General features: G+C 33.6%; 3 protein-coding genes across 12 annotated transcripts in view; 1 reads left to right on the top strand and 2 right to left on the bottom strand.

Moving 5' to 3' along the window:
* The window catches only part of LOC142339107 (uncharacterized), a 382,233-nt gene extending 374,436 nt beyond the window's left edge, over window positions 1–7,797 (bottom strand). For both annotated transcript variants that reach the window (XM_075388842.1, XM_075388843.1), the window contains exon 1: window positions 7,788–7,797. The gene's annotated coding sequence lies outside the window, so the exon portion shown is untranslated. The remainder of the gene's footprint in view (window positions 1–7,787) is intronic.
* The window catches only part of LOC142339105 (unconventional myosin-VI-like), a 223,680-nt gene that overhangs the window by 4,483 nt on the left and 202,654 nt on the right, over window positions 1–16,543 (top strand). The gene's annotated exons all lie outside the window — the stretch shown is intronic.
* The window catches only part of LOC142339102 (carbonic anhydrase-related protein-like), an 82,458-nt gene continuing 75,689 nt past the window's right edge, over window positions 9,775–16,543 (bottom strand). For all 7 annotated transcript variants that reach the window (XM_075388827.1, XM_075388830.1, XM_075388831.1 and 4 more), the window contains exons 9-10: window positions 12,369–12,539; window positions 9,775–10,469 (exon numbers count right to left, since the gene is read on the bottom strand). In XM_075388827.1, coding sequence (XP_075244942.1) covers window positions 10,338–10,469; window positions 12,369–12,539 — 303 coding nt within the window. In that variant the 3' untranslated portion in view covers window positions 9,775–10,337. The remainder of the gene's footprint in view (window positions 10,470–12,368; window positions 12,540–16,543) is intronic.

The following is a 16,543-nucleotide window of genomic DNA, read 5'->3' as shown; positions in this document are numbered from 1 at the left end:
GCCGTTTCTATTCGACTATTCTCTGTGTGTCAAAAAGCAAAATGAGATCCTAGCTTTAGGATTTTTCTCTCTTTGCATTTTTTTAAATTAATTTTGAGGAAAATTGGGGTTTTTGAGCCATGGAATATTTTGAAATAGTTTTTATTCTGGTAAGACGGCTCTGTTTTCCACAAAAAAAAATTAATCCGACAAAACAATGTGGGGGTAAAGCTTGCAGAGCATGCATTTAGTTCTCTGCGTTTTAATGCGTGAGAATTACGGTGACTTCATAAATAGATTAGCTCAGAAACCAGCTCCTCGCCATATTTTTCTTATGAGAAAAATTTTTGTCAATTTTTGTCATTGTAGATTTTGGAGATATTTTTGAAGAAAGAAACCTGTACGCAGTTTGTCAGGGAAATTGTAGAAAAAAGAAATATATGGGCAACTCTGACAGCATTAATTATTTTTTAATCTAATAAAACAATGACACATCAAACTTGTTCTTTTTTGTTTTGAAAATAGACAAATCTGTTATGAGTTCTGATAGCAAAAATTTCAATATTTTGCCAACAAAAGGCTTAATACACCTTCGTTTTACGACCATTGAAAAAATCGAAAGAACTGCTAAAATGAAAGTTATTCAGACAAATTAGAACAATCCTGCGAACTGGGATTGCATCAATTGAGCTGTAGAAGAGATCTGAATATTGCTCTTTGTTGTTGTAATTGCATACCGTACGTGATGGTTACCTTGAAGTTAGCGAAAAATTTATTTTTCGATCCTAGAAATTTGATATACAGCATTTTTTGAAAGGGTCTACTATGGAGCTAAAAAAGAATTTTTAATATTTTAATGAAACGCTTCTTCTAATGTGGAACGCCTTTTGTCATGATATTGCTGCATTCCAGATGAAAAATGCAAATAGGAAAAGAAATGGTTACGGAACACAACTTCATTCAGCTATTAGGCAATCCAGTAAAAGCAATTTTTTATGCTAACCTTTTAGGAAATTCTTAATTCTGGAAATCGCAAACAATCAATTCAGGTAAAAAAAATCTTCGCACCTCGACTTTTCTAAACAAAAAAGGAAATAGTAGAGCCTCTGCTGTCGTTACTTCTACTTTGCCAAATAATCCTAGAGTTCGCAAATCAGCAACTGATTGTGGTTCTCAGACTTGAGAAGTAGAATGCTAATTAAGTGTGGAGGTTTTGTGAACGGTTGTTTCTATTCCACTAGTCTTTGTAACCCTAGCTTTAGAATTGTTCTCTCTTTGCAATTTTTTAAGTCATTTTTTTAATAAAGAGAAAAATTGAGATTTTTGGGCCACGGAACATTTCGAATTAGTTTTTATTATGGTGAGGCGGCTCTGTTTTCCGCGAAAAAATGAAATTGATAAAACAATGTGGTGGTAATGAAAGTGATTCAGAAAGTTTACAACAATCCTTCAAACTGGGATTGCATCAATTGAGCTGTAGAAGATCCGAATGTTGCTCTTTGTTGTTGTAATTGCATAAAGTACATGATGGTTACCTTGAAGTTGGCAAAAAAGTTTTCGATCCTAGAAATTTGATGTACAGCATTTTTTGAAAGGGACTACTATGGAGCTAGAAAAGAATTTTTAATATTTTAATGAAACAAGAGGTCATCCCCTTCTTCTACTGTGGACGGCTTTTTGTCATAATATTGCTGCATTCCAGATGAAAAACTTTAACTGCAAATAGAAAAAGAAGCCGTTACGGAAGACAACTTCATTCAGCTATTAGACAATCTTGTGAAAGCAGTTTGTTAGGCTAATCTTTTTGGAAATTCTTAATTAATAGCATTGTACTTCTCAAGTGTGAGAACCACAATCCGTTGCTAATTTTTGAATTCTACTGTTCATTTGGTAATTTAGAGATTAAGACAGCAGTGGCTCTACTGTTACAGTTTTTGTTTTGAAATATCAAGTTGCGAAATTTCTGTTATCTGAAGTAATTGTGTTCACTTTCCAGAATTAAGAAATTTCTAGAAGATTAGTATGAAAAATTGCTTTCACAAGATTGTCTAATAGCTGAATGAAGTCGTTTTCTGTAACCGCTTGTTTTCATATTATTCCTGCAGTTATAATATTTGTTTCTGGAATACAGCATTATCATCACAAAGGGCGGTCTAAATTAGAACAAGGGGATGACGACTTATTTCATTAAAAATATAAAAAATTTTCTCCAGCTTTGTAATAGATTCTCTCAATAGATGCTATAGATCACATTCCTAGGATCCAAAAATTTTTCGCTGATTTTATGGGGTAGCCTTCTTTAGAAAAATATGGCGAAGAGCTGGTTTTTGGCCAAATCTATTTAGGAAGACACCGTAATTGTCTCTCATTAAAACTTAGAAAACTAAATGCGCTGCAAGTTTTACCGCCACATTGTTTTATCAGCATCATTTTTTCGCGGAAAACAGAGCCGCCTCACCATAATAAAAACTCATTCCAAAAATTCCATGGCCCAAAATCATCAATTTTTCTGATTTTAAAAAATTATTTAAAAAAAAGCAAAGAGAGAATAATCCTAAAGCTAAGATCATATTTTGCTGATTGACACATAGAGATTAGTGGCATAGAAACGACCGTTCACAAAACCTCCGCACTTATTCGGCATTCTACTTCTCAAGTGTGAGAACCACAATCCGTTGCTGATTTGCGATCTCTACGGTACATTTGTTAAAATAAAATTAAGACAGCAGTGGCTCTACTGTTACAATTTTTGTTTTGAAATATCAAGTTGCGAAATATTTGTTATCTGATGTATTTGTTTTCACTTTCCAGAATTAAGAACATTTTAGAAGATTAGTATGAAAATTGCTTTCACAAGAATGTCTAATAGCTGAATGAAGTCGATTTCTGTAACCGCTTGTGTTCATATTATTCCTGCGGTTATGATATTTCTTTCTGGAATACAGCATTATGATCACAAAGGGCGGTCTAAATTAGAACAAGGGGATTACGACTTTTTTCATTAAAAATTTAAAAAATTTTCTCCAGCTTTGTAATAGATTCTCTCAATAGATGCTATAGATCACATTCCTAGGATCCAAAAATTTTTCGCTGATTTTATGGGGTAACCCTCATTAGAAAGATATGACGAGGAGCTGGTTTTTGAGCAAATCTATATAGGGAGTTACCGTAATTGTCTCTCATTAAAACGCAGAAAACTAAATGCGCTGCAAGTTTTACCCCCACATTACTTTATCAGCATCATTTTTTCGCGGAAAACAGAGCCGCCTCACCATAATAAAAACTCAGTCCAAAAATTCCATGGCCCAACGACATCAGTTTTCTCATTTTAAAAAATTATTTTAAAAAAAGCAAAGAGAGAATAATCCTAAAGCTAAGATCACATTTTGCTGATTGACACATAGAGATTAGTGGAATAGAAACGACCATTCAAAAAACCTCCGCACTTATTTGGCATTCTACTTCTCAAGTGTGAGAACCACAATCCGTTGCTGATTTGCGATCTCTGCGGTTCATTTGTTAAAATAGAAATTAAGACAGCAGCGGCTCTACTGTTACAATTTTTGTTTTGAAATATCAAGTTGCGAAATATTTGTTATCTGATGTAATTGTTTTCACTTTCCAGAATTAAGAACATTTTAGAAGATTAGCATGAAAAATTGCTTTCACAAGATTTTCTAATAGCTGAATGAAGTCGTTTTCTGTAACCGCTTGTTTTCATATTATCCCTGCAGTTATAATATTTCTTTCTGGAATACAGCAATATCATCACAAAGGGCGGTCTAAATTAGAACAAGGGGATGACGACTTATTTCATTAAAAATATAAAAAATTTTCTCCAGCTTTGTAATAGATTCTCTCAATAGATGCTATAGATCACATTCCTAGGATCCAAAAATTTTTCGCTAATTTTATGGGGTAACCTTCATTAGAAAAATATGGCAAGGAGCTCGTTTTTGAGCAAATCTATTTAAGAAGTTACCGTAATTGTCTCTCATTAAAACGCAGAAAGCTAAATGCGCTGCAAGTTTTACCTCCACATTGTTTTATCAGCTTCATTTTTTGCGGGAAACAGAACCGTCTCACCATAATAAAAACTCATTCAAAATTTTCCATAGCCCAAAAACCTCAATTTTTTTCATTTTTTAAAAAATAATTTTAAAAAATGCAAAGAGAGAACAATCCTAAAGCTAGAATTACTTTTTGCTGACTGACACAAAGAGACTAGTGGAATAGAAACAACCGTTCACAAAATCTCCGCACTTACCTAGCATTCTATTTCTCAAGTTTGAGAACCACAATCAGTTGCTGATTTTCGAATTCTAGGATTAATAGGCAAAGTAGAGGTAACGACAGCAGAGGCTCTACTATTTCATTTTTTGTTTAGAAAAGTCGAGTGCGAAGATTTTGTTACCTGAATTCATTGTTTGCGATTTCCAGAATTAAGAATTTTCTAAAAGGTTAGCAAAAAAATGCTTTTACTGGATTGCCTAATAGCTGAATGAAGTTGTTTTCCGTAACCGCTTCTATTCCTATTTGCTATGCAGTTAAAGTTATTCATCTGGAATACAGCAATATCATGACAAAAGGCGGTCCACATTAGAAGGAAGGGATGACGTATATGTATTATTAACAACTTAAAGATTCTTTTCCAGCTATTTAGTACATTATCTTAATGGTTGCTGTAGTTCAAATTTCTAGGAACCGACAATTTGTCGCTAATTTTAAGGTAACCACCATGTAGGGTATTCCATTAAACCAACAACGAGCAACATTCAAATCTTTTACAGCCCAATTGATGCAATCGCAATTCGCATGATGATTGTGTTTTGTCTAAATGACCTCTATTTTGGCAGTGCTTCCGATTTCTTTAAAACCGCATATCGAAGGTGAATGAGGCCGTTTGTTGGTAAAATCATTGAGTTACCAACTATCAAAACAGATTTTTTTCTATTTTCAGAACTAAAGAGGCAAATTTTGTTTTGAACATGTTGTAGTATATTTAAAAAAATCATTAAAGCTGTGAGCAGCCTTAATTTTTTAAAATCTACTACAACACGGTCACAACAAAATTGGCCTCGTTAGTTTCGAAAATAAATTAATTTGTTATGACTTTCTATAGAAAATTTCATTGATTTTACTATCATAAGGCTTCATTCACCTTTGTTTTGCAGCTATTGAAGAAATCGTAAGAACTGCTAAAATAAAAGTTATTTAGACAAAACACAATAATGCTGCTTAAATTGTTAAAAAAAACAAGACGTCATCCCCTTCTTCTAAAGTGGACGGCCTTTTGTGATGACACTGCCGCAACTCAGAACTAAAACAAAAGAGTTTTTCAACTTTTTTGGTCCCTCCCCCACTTTCGTCATCATAGTGTTCGCAAGTTATATGCAACCTCAAAATTCACCTGATGCAGTTTTACACAACTATTAATATAAAAAGAGAAATTACATGCGATACGTAACGGGGGGTTCCATAAGATACCAGTGGCTTTATAACTGCAGAGATAAAATGAAAACAAGCGGTTACAGAAAACAACTTCATTCAGCTATTAGACAATCCAGTAAAAGCAAATGTTTAAGCTAATCTTTTAATAATTTCATAATTCTGAAATTCGCAAACCCTCACTTCAGTTAAAACAAATTCGCAACTTCATATTTCTAATCAAAAGATGCTGTCGTAACCTCTACTTTGCCAAATAAGACTAGTTTTTGCAAGTCAGTAACTGATTGTGGTTCTCACAATTGAGAAGTGGAATGCTAACTGAGGCCGCCGACCGAAATGAGAAGAACATTCTAGAAATAAAAAAAAACTTAAATAATCTGCGAAATGTGAACTTGAGGTCTCTATGTGGACTCCCGCCATTGTGCCTATGAAAGTAGTGAGAAAACGTTTCTTTTCAATGAAGATCGGTACATCGATCGCCCGTAATTCTCCTAAAACGCGCAAGGACAATACCTCGAAGAACCTACAAAGTTTCATCAAAAAGTATTCAATGCATTTTTTAGATTTTTCTTTGACTACTCAATAAATTGATACCCACCTGCGTCATCTATTTGCAAATATCATCTTTTTCAATTTTCGCTGAGTAGATTTGGGATCGCTGTTTTCTATTAGACGTTTGCGATTATTGAGGTACGTGTCCAACAGCATACGTTAGTTTTCACGAATCCCAGGGGTAACTTTCTTCAACGGTCTTCAAAATCCAAAGCACTAAAAAATTAAAACAGTAAACAGCAGCATTATAAAGAAAGGCAGACGAACTATCGTTACGGAATTGTGAATCTGGAGGTCTGTAACCTACTTTTAGAACCAATAAGGGAGCTCAGTTTTTTGTCGTACTCCAAACATGCTCAACTGACACACATAAAGGCCCATTTCTTCGCGTGTGTTGTTGATTTATTGATATTGTTATAGATCTGTGCCGATATTAATCTTAAGATCAATGAATTTGCTTTGAGAAAAATGGTATTATTTTTTTTCCCTGACTTTGCTCCAGTTTTCAATTCAAAATTTTTGTTAAAATGGTTTCCGTCGAAAAAATGTTTTCGATGCTCGTGTATAATAAGACGGAGAGAATCTCTCTTTTCATACTTATTTATTTTGAAGAAGGTAAACTAAAAACAACTTAGTCCTCCTCAGTCGAATAAAAAATTGATAATTTTTTCCTATCTAAGATATCTTAACCTCGGAAGTCTCAGACTAGGCTCTTTTATTGATCGAGTTGAACTTAATATTTTTTAAAATTTATATTTGGAAAATTTACCAAACTTGAAGAATAAAACTGCAGAGTGTAATGTACACTAGAACAATCATTCTGAGTCCGCCGGTGTCGCAACCTAGCCACAACACAACCTTACAAAAAATATAATTTTTTGGAATCCAAGGCCATTGTAGTCGCAGAATGGACTCTAAAAATCAACATTATATTAACATGTTTGATGTCACGCCCTATTAGATTTTTTGTTCAAAGGTCCTTGAAAAAAAACTACAGCAAAAACTTCATAGCGAAAACGATAGCATTTTTGCAGTTGGAAAAAAAACAAATGATGACGACGAGGATTAGCATCCCCTTACCTCTTACCTGATGCAGGTTCTTCAGGAGACAAATATGCTTATTTTTCTCATAATTATCATCTTTTCTTGCCTTTTTGGGATGCTGATTCTCAATTTTTCTATGGAAATAACTAAGACCATTTTCCATAATAAGGGGGTTGCCCAATTTATAAACATCAATTGCATCATTTTTTGTACGAAAACCTTCTTCTTTTACAATTCTTTCATAAAACTGAGGTTTTACAATTATTTGAAAACAGCAACCATTGGTGTTATAAGAGTTGCCAAATTCTCATCATTCATATGAGTCCACAATATGCCAATTTTCCAAATATTGCACTAACGTATATCATTTTCTGTTAATTTTTAGAGTGTCTATAACAACAGCCCCACAAATTTTTTTTTCATCTCTTTACACCTAGAGACAATATTAGATCGGATGCAAAGTTCGGAATTTTGTCAACTGGATAGTTTGTTTTTTTTATATCTATTTGTGACGAAAGACGTCTCTTTTCTGTTTGATTACAGCTCATATTATTCTCAAATTGTATGATAAAAAAGACTCCTAAAACTCCACCAATACCTTCAAGACTGCTGGTTGCAATTTCATTACACGTTGCAAGTGTATTAGCTCTGATTTATATGTCATCGGTAGACCAGATTAATGTTGGTATATTTGCTGGTTGATACTGGTTCCAGTCTTCCCAATAGTTTTTAAGTTGTTCAAGATACTGTTTTAAGAATCGTATATTTAATAAGCACAATTTGTTACACATTTATGTTTTTCCGCACGTTCTTTGTTGTTTCACTGTTGCTTCTTATAGATGTGTGCACAAGTTAATCTTAAACCCATTACTTTAGCAATGTGTTTTTTCCGGTGTTTTCCCAAATTCTGAACAAAATTTTTTTTTTAAATTAGTCTCTGTCGTATCGTAAAGTTTTTCTTTATGCTCATGCATCCTAAGGACAAGAAAATTGCAAATTTTTGCTTAATAATTTTAATGAAGGAAAACTAAAAACAACTGAATACAATGAAGTCGAGTAAGAGCTTGAGAGTCGTTTCTTTATAGAGATTGTCTTTTCCAATGAAGTCACAGACTGGGTTTTTTATTGATAGTGTTCAGCTTTCTTTTTTTAATTCATTTTCGGAAATGCTGCACAATTTGAAATAGTGTTACAGAAGAGTGTAATATACCCTATGACATTCTTTCTGAGTCTCCGAAATTCGAGCCTAGACACAAAACGTCATTTTTAAAAGAAAACAACTTTATGAAGTCCAAACCACTGAAGTCGCAGAATGGACTCTATAACACAAGTTTTTATAGGTTTGATGCCAACCCTGTTAAATATTTTGTAAAAAGTTGCTCAATAAAAAATTTAGTACAACAAAGTTGTTGTAGCAAAATCGTTAGCATATATACGGTCAGAAAAAAATTAAATTGTATCGGATGTTGAAGACAAGGTCTACGATCCGTTGTTTACCTGACATCTTTTGTCAGGAGAAAACAATACATACGTTTACTACGAGCTAGTTTCTCAATGTGAGCATCAACGGGGCCGCTTTTCTTTATTCCATATATTCTATTGAATTGGTTTTTCGAACTATTTAGCTTTGGTTTTTTAATACCTGATTCTCTAATAGACTTTTCGATTTTGTATATCTCAATTCCCAAATAGAGCAAATTTTATAGTCACATATGCAAAATATCCAAATTCAATGTATCAGGCGTTGACAAAAAATGATATGCAGTCAACCTGTTCTCGGTTGTTTTCATTTCTGGTTGGCCAAGTGAAAATCGCAAAAATTAAAGTAAGCAAGTATCTGATGTAAAAAGCGCAATCTTCAACGTAAGAGGTTTCTTAGTTCAAGCAGTTTCTTGTTCACTTCGCGGAATTTCCCCAAGTGAATTATTTCAAAGTGCTTTTCAGAGGTTATTTTAAAAACGACCATCTGTCATGCTCAGAGTTTAGCTGAACTTTGTTCATGTCTGTACCTAGTACTTATGCAAACAGAGACATGCGCTAATTAGCCATGGAAGTATCTATAAATAGTTGCTAGTTTTTGGCGGAAATATCCAAGTAGTATTCGTGAATATGAAACAAGTATGGCACAAGTGACAAAATTTGATTTCAACGGTTTTTTTTCATTTTCTGCGTAGTTTTGTAGAATCAGTATTGTTCTTTGATTTAATCCTCTCGCATTGTCATTTTTTTGGATTTCGAAATGAAATGTCATGTAGTTTTTTTCGCGATTAACCCTAGTTCTCACATACATCGCCTTATTTTGGACCATATAGGACAAATACTTATCACAAATTAATTGACAGGGCAAAAAACCTATCTTGGTTGATGATCGGACTCAAGCTCCTTATTGAGGCAGATTTCCACACGAGAACTCGTCTATGTAATAAATTGACTCTTAACCATACCAGTAATGGTAAATATAGGAATCATCCTGATTTAACGGCAAATTTTTACTCCGCATTTTTATGCTAGTAGTGTATAAAAAGTCTCTACGCAAAAAAAAATCTAAATTGTATAGTAAATGGTAAATGTAGGAATCGGGCATGAAAATTTGCCGACAGGTGAGCCTAATTCCTATATTTACCATTACTCATACCCCCACCCCATGTGTGTTTGATTGTCTGATAGGCTCACCTTATTCTGCGTAAATACTATTGTGATTGGGGACAAAATAAATGAACAAGCCACAGTTCTCAATCCAAATAAAAAAAGCGGTGTGAAAATAATCAATTTCAGAAAAAAATCAGTGAGTGTACGTGTGAATATACAAAAATCTACAATCTAGCTAATAAACATACATTCTAGTTCTAATCTTAAATAAAATCTTTTCCTCTGTAAAAACTTGGAATTGGTAGTTGTTTCAACCGACTGAAATCCTTGATAGTCCTTGAAACCTTCTCAAATTCTTTAAGCTAACTGAACAAATTAAACTTCTGCAGATCAATGGCCTTATGAGGTCGGCAAAAACGTGATGCTAATTATGACGTCGATTGAATGCTGTGACGTCACTTAGACGTCAATGATTAGGTTCAAACATTGCACATCTTTTTGGAGAATCTTCGAGCGCAAACCTCGACCTGGTTAACTTCAGTTGAGAAGATTAATTTGGTCCTTTTCAGGGCAGAAATGAGGCACGTTGAAAAGTTGTTCACGGGTTTCACCCAGTTTGATGTAACGTATTTTGTTGACTTTTGAATAAGTGGGTGGCCGTAGAGGTCAAAATGTCGAATGTGACCGAGCTTTGAGTAAAAATTTTCGTTTTTGTGTCTTTGAGGCTAAGAGAATGATGATTTTACGCTTCTGTCTCCGATAGGCTGACAGGGTCTAAAGTTATCACACATGTTACCATCCATAAGATCGGGCAAATCTTCTCTTGTGAAAGCTCGCAGTTTCCGAAACTGTGTCATCTGAAACAGAAAAAAACTTGTATCAAATGACGTAAATACATTACGTGAACAAAAACCAGGTCTGTAATGAAAACATATCAAATGACATAGAAACCTTTCATTGAACCAAATCTGGCTACAAGACTGACTGTAAAAAGTGTTGTAAAAGAAAAATGTTGGCTTCCAATTGATGCGGGAAAAAGAGAATGTTGATTTAGTAAAAAAAAACTTATTTATTCCATAGTGACCCAATTATTATTATTATCTTTTTATCAGCGTTTTCTTAAACCAAAAACAAATGACATAAAATTGTGTGACCAATTTCTGATTAATGCAACACGGTTCATTTAAATCCGATTAACCATTAAATTACAATAAAATTTTGTTTGGGGGGTTTAAAAAACTAAAAGCAGAAGTAAAAAACGCATAGCTCTGTTGTCTTTAAATTTGCCATGAAGCAAAAAGTGGGCCTACTGTAAATGTCTAAACCAAACAGATCCCTTAGCGAAACTTTTATATTTGATAGAACTGAAAAGTAATGAAAAACGATTTATTTTCAACAGTATCTTGAGAGTCGTTCATTCTCATTTATGCGAAACAAAACAAAAATCTTTTCAATACAAAATTTTACCTGTAACAACAAAAAAAAACTTTTAATAAAAGTGTAAGTTAATCAATTTCACGTTATATCAAACTTGCAAATTTGCGATACTGCATATCCGTCAACTTTTTATACAATTTCAGAATAAAATTGTGGCAAAAACAAATTAGATAAGCAAAAAACACCACAAACTTTTTTCTTGATTTTTTTTGGCTTATTTCTCTCTCTTTTTCTCAGGTATTACATGAAAATGTGATTGAAGCATTTTCCCGCTAGAAAAGCCGCGTTCAAACTGTGCTTACCTTCATTTCTTTCGGAAATAATAATGTAGTATTAATTTCAAGCCCTACAGGTATCACATTGGATAATCTGATAGTTGTAAAGCACACTTCAGCATGTTTGACAAACGAAAATGCGAGCAAAGTGAACAAATTTGGAAACTTTTCCTGAGAAAGACTTTAAAACGTTTTTTCAACAGTGAGTTCAATTTTTTGCAGCTCTTCAAAAAAACATCAGTTTTTCAGCTCTCCTCAAAATATATCAATTGACAAATCAACAAAAAATTGTTTGAACAAAAAAATCTGGCTAAAATAGAAACCCCGACCCCCGTCCCCCTCCTCCACCACTCCATAGAGGGTGGAACAAGGATTTTCCCATTTAATTAGCTTAATGGCACAATTCTTTTTTACACCCGGGTCGAGGTTTTTGGGCGAATTTTTTAAGATATGCGGTTATTGCAATGAATGTCGTAGAAAAAATAAATCGCCAATTTTCACCCCATTTCTAACAAAAATTCACGGCAAAATTCACCGCATTTCTTACAAAAATTCCTCGCATTGATTTTTGTTGAGAATCAATGTAAGAAAGGCGGTGAATGCGGTGAAAAAAACAATTCAGCGCATTTCACCGCATTTCTTACAAAAATTCACCTCTAAATTCACCGCATTTCTTACAGAACAACTCAACGCATTGTTTTCCAACGTTTACTGAATCTGATTTAAATTCACAAGAAATAGCATTAAATTAAGCGACAGCTGCCGCAGTGGAATAAGAAATCGAAGATTTGCAGGAGATGAGAGGTTCAAACCCGTTTGCGGTAGTTTCTTTTGTAAGAATAGCAAAAACGCGGCAACAACAAGTAATTCACCGCGATTCACCGCATTCACCGCATTCACCGCATTCACCGCAAAAAGATGTAAAAAATACGCTGTGAAAAAACTTTTTTTCACCGCATTTCACCGCATATCTCACGAAAATTCAGATGGGGTGGGAGAGGGGGAGAGGGCTGAGATTGGGGTGGGAGAGGGGGAATTATTAACCTGTTTTGGTGAGATGGTGAGCGGGTATCTATAAACAATCCAGGTGACTTCCTCGGTGATTGGAGGGAAGGTTGTGGAGCCAGAGTATGTCCAGTAGTCTCTCAGGTCATCAGAGGGCAAGAAACAATTTGGGTTGAGCCAATGTGGCTCACTGACTGTCTTGCTCCGCATCTGAAAGTCAACAGATGTTTGAAATATTCTTACGCCAACAGAATAGTACAGGTTAAGAAGGAGTTTAATTGGTATCACCAAGTGAAACGAAATTTGATAGATTTGATAGGAAAGGAACGCATTGAGGCATGGCTAATTTTTCAAAGATCTTTCCACATTTTTTTCTATCTTAAATTGCTTCGAAAACTGTCTTCATATATACCAAGATTTCAAAGATTAAGGTTAACATTATGATAGATCTTGCCAGGTTATTGCGTCAAGCCACCATTTTTTGATATTTCTTGTTAAGATCTTCACAAGCTATTCAGAGGAAATGAAATATTGGCTCTGCCAACTCCTGGTATGATTTTCCAATTTTTGCACCAATTATCCAGATCTTGCATAACATAGTATCGGTGTATCATGTTTCGTTTCAATTGGCAAGCCTAGTTAAATATTGAGTGGCTATGCAGTCACATTTCTGAGTTAAAAGCCGTTTTTTTGGGTTCGAAAGCAAATTCAATACTTGCATCCAAGCGAAAAAGGGACCAAGTTAAGAGAAGTGGGCCATTTGAAGTTAAATTTCAGCGCACAATTTTTGCCAAAATACAAGTTGTAAAACTTGAACTAAAGTTTTAAATCCCTTTTTCGTGAATATTTTTTTTTAAATTTTTATTTGAGGCAAAGGACTGTGCGCTTATTTTTGCGAAGAATTTTGATTTGAGGGAAGCTTTTTGGTGAAATAGATGAAAGTTATTGAAGTGGCGGCTGATCAATAAATGAAGTGATGTGCAAGATTTTCAATAAAATTGTTTGTTTTGTTATTTTTCATGCTTATCGACTCGTATTTATAGAAAAATTTTGAAAAACTGGTTTCCTTGGTCAAAGTTTTCCTTAAATTTAATTCTAAATATCAAAACTTGATTATAATTTTCGCTCCCTTCTGTTCTACCTGTACAATTTACCACATTTTACCATTAATGAAATGCTTTCTCACCCGTTGCTATAAAATAAGATTTTCGACTTTAAAAAAAAACGTTACAATAGAAAGAGCATGATTAAAAATAAACGATCAAATTTCAAATTTGTTCAAAATTATTATTGTAATAACACACTACAGCCACATTCTAAAATCAACTTCTTAACAGAAAGAAAATCTAAAATCTAGTTTTCTTTCAGTAAAGGAAACGGACGGAGGTGTATAAAGAACAACAGCTCCAGAAAAATATTTCACAATCAAAATAAAAAATAGCAGGAGACGTACCGACCTACAATTAGGAAAAACTGAATTAGAAAAACCATTAAGATAAAAAACCCAAAAAAATTTAAAAAAAAAACAGTAAAAATCAAAGCGAAAATCTCGCTTCTTCGCTTCACTTCCTGTTTCGGTGTGACCGAAACCGTCACTTCAATTTGACTTCAAGAACCATAAGAATGGGTGAAGGGATCTTTAAGAAAAACATAGCCGGTAGTCTCCGGAAACGACTCGAAAAAGAACTTAACTTACGCTGTAGCGAATCACTAATTGAACTAGCGACACTATTTACTTCATTGTACCACTCAATTTGAAATAAAAAACAAAGTGAGAACAAAGTAGAAAGGAAAAGACAAATTTAAAAATATTTTTCAAAAGTTGCAACTCCAATAACAACGTAAGATAATAGATTGTCTAATTTAGCCAATTTTTGTTCGAAAAACTGTTTATACTAGAAAAATTTCCGGCAGATTGATGAAAAATAGCCGACCTTGATTCGCATAAACTCGATTGGTATTGAAAGGGAAAATGAAGAAATTGATTTCTGTACAAAAATATTAAAAAATGTGAACTATTACGACCCCAATCCCTACTCAGACAGACACTTTTTTTCTGATTGAGAGGATAGAGATGCTAACATACATATACATAGATGCTCCATCAAAACAAATAAGCATTAGACATGGTAACTAAGTTTTATAAGAACAAAACTTAGATAGCGGTCATAAAAAATTGGCTTTTATGAGATTATCCTCTTCCTATTTTTAATCTAGTTTTTCGTTACTAACTCTGTTGATTCCAGATTGTGGTTCTGATCAGCTTATGCTTAAAAGCACTTTGAACAGAATGAGAGAGTGAAAATAGCCTGGAGAAGTCAAATATGTTCAGGCAAAATGTTTGAAATCTGTGAATTAAAGTAAAGGGAAACAAATTTCTGTTCAAAAGTACGTTGAGATGAGGGAGGATATTAGAAAAAGCATAACAATCGAAACACTTTGAAAAAGTAGAAATCCCGAGAAAAAGAAAAGTAAAAACTAAAGAACACAGTTTAAGAAATCTGTTAAACATTTAATAGTGTTCTCTAGAAATTATAGGGCTTCAACAGACGTACTTTAAGGCACTTTACGAAGCATTTTTTGCTTAATTGTTGAAAATACGCACCGGAAAACACTTAAAACAAGAGAAAGAATTAAAAGATCCAAAAAACTGCTATTTTTTATTTATTTTTACTAAAAGTATATGTGCTAACAAAGCTTTAATTGCATTCATAAAGTCACAATAAACTTAAAGCCCACTCTCAATAAACAATTGATTACGAAAATTATACTGAAGCAGTAATTAGAAAAAAAACTTGAAAAAAATGAGCAAAAAAACTGTTAAAATTTAGACTGTTTTTCTTCATTTTAATTAATCTCCAAGTGGTAAAAGGAAAATTAAAAGAGCATGAAGACCCACATGAAAAACAATCATAGCCAAAAAACTACCCTGGACACTAATAAACAGCTCAATAAACAGATCTTCGCAAGCAAACAATTACTTGTTAATGTAATTAATGACAACCACTTATACCAAAAAAGTAAAGCAACATTGAAAAAACTGCTTAGAAAAAGCGTCACGAGCTCAAAAGGTTTCACTAGCTCAGCAATTCTTTTTTCGCGCTCTCTTTAAAGAACGCAGCATGAACTAGAAATCACTCTCTCTGCTTTCTGCTTTTCAATTCATTCAGGCGTTTGAAGCTTTAGTTCTTTTTATGTTCAAAAAGTGAGATTACGAAGTTCATAGATGAAAGAATACACATTTTCTTTAGTCAATGTCTAAATCTCAGTTTTGAATATAACAGGAGTGAAACTTATCTAAACACTACGGTACTCCATTTTTATGTCAAAAATTTTTATTTAAAATTGTTCAAAAATTTGAGAATTGAAAAAAAACTTTTACAAACATGTTCCATTTGGCTGAAAAAGAAAGATATGTTCGCATTATTCAGTTATTCAGAGTTAGGGTTTCCAAGGGTTGAATAGATAAGAAAAATAATGTTACTTAAGGTCATTATGAAACTGGTTTTCGCATGAATATTGTCTCAAAAACGGGACTCAATTCAAGATTGCTTCTTCAACCACATCTTGTTCGCAAGAAGTTAAAGTCATTTCTGCGTTATTGTATATATATATATATATATATATATATATATATATATATGTATATATATATATATATATATATATATATATATATATATATATATATATATATATATATATATACCCAGAGCGTCGATTATGGTTAATTATGATAAAATCCCGGTAATTTTCCCGTTTATGTTTGCTCATTTCCCAGTGGGAAATTTACCTGAACTTCCACAGGGATTGGTAATTGGTGGTAAGTAATAGCAAGATCCTGAAATCTTTAGCGGGATTACCGGGAACGTATTTGGGAAGTTACCAGGAAAAACGGGAGCACTATTGGGTAGTTATCAGGACTTTAAAAAAAATAGTAAACATAACAAATTGGGCGTCTTTTGAGTGCCAGGATAGTGTCTGATTTCCCTAGATCCTGCTGGTTTTCCCGGTGGGACTAAATATAAGGAAAAGCGGGAAATTTTCTAAGACAGGTGCTTTCCCGAAGTTTCTGGTAATTTCCCGACGGAAATTCACATCTCTGCAGTCTGTTTTATATTCATGTCATTCCTGGTAATATCCGGACAGGAAGTTGGCGATTTTAGGTGGAATTACCAAGAACAGTAACTTTCCGCGGTTTTCCCGGCGGGATT

This window comes from Convolutriloba macropyga, chromosome 5 (assembly GCF_964194025.1).
Source record: "Convolutriloba macropyga chromosome 5, txConMacr16.3, whole genome shotgun sequence".
Taxonomy (NCBI): Eukaryota; Metazoa; Xenacoelomorpha; order Acoela; family Convolutidae; genus Convolutriloba; species Convolutriloba macropyga.
Note: the sequence above shows the minus strand (reverse complement) of the source record. Positions and strands in the feature narration are given on the sequence as shown.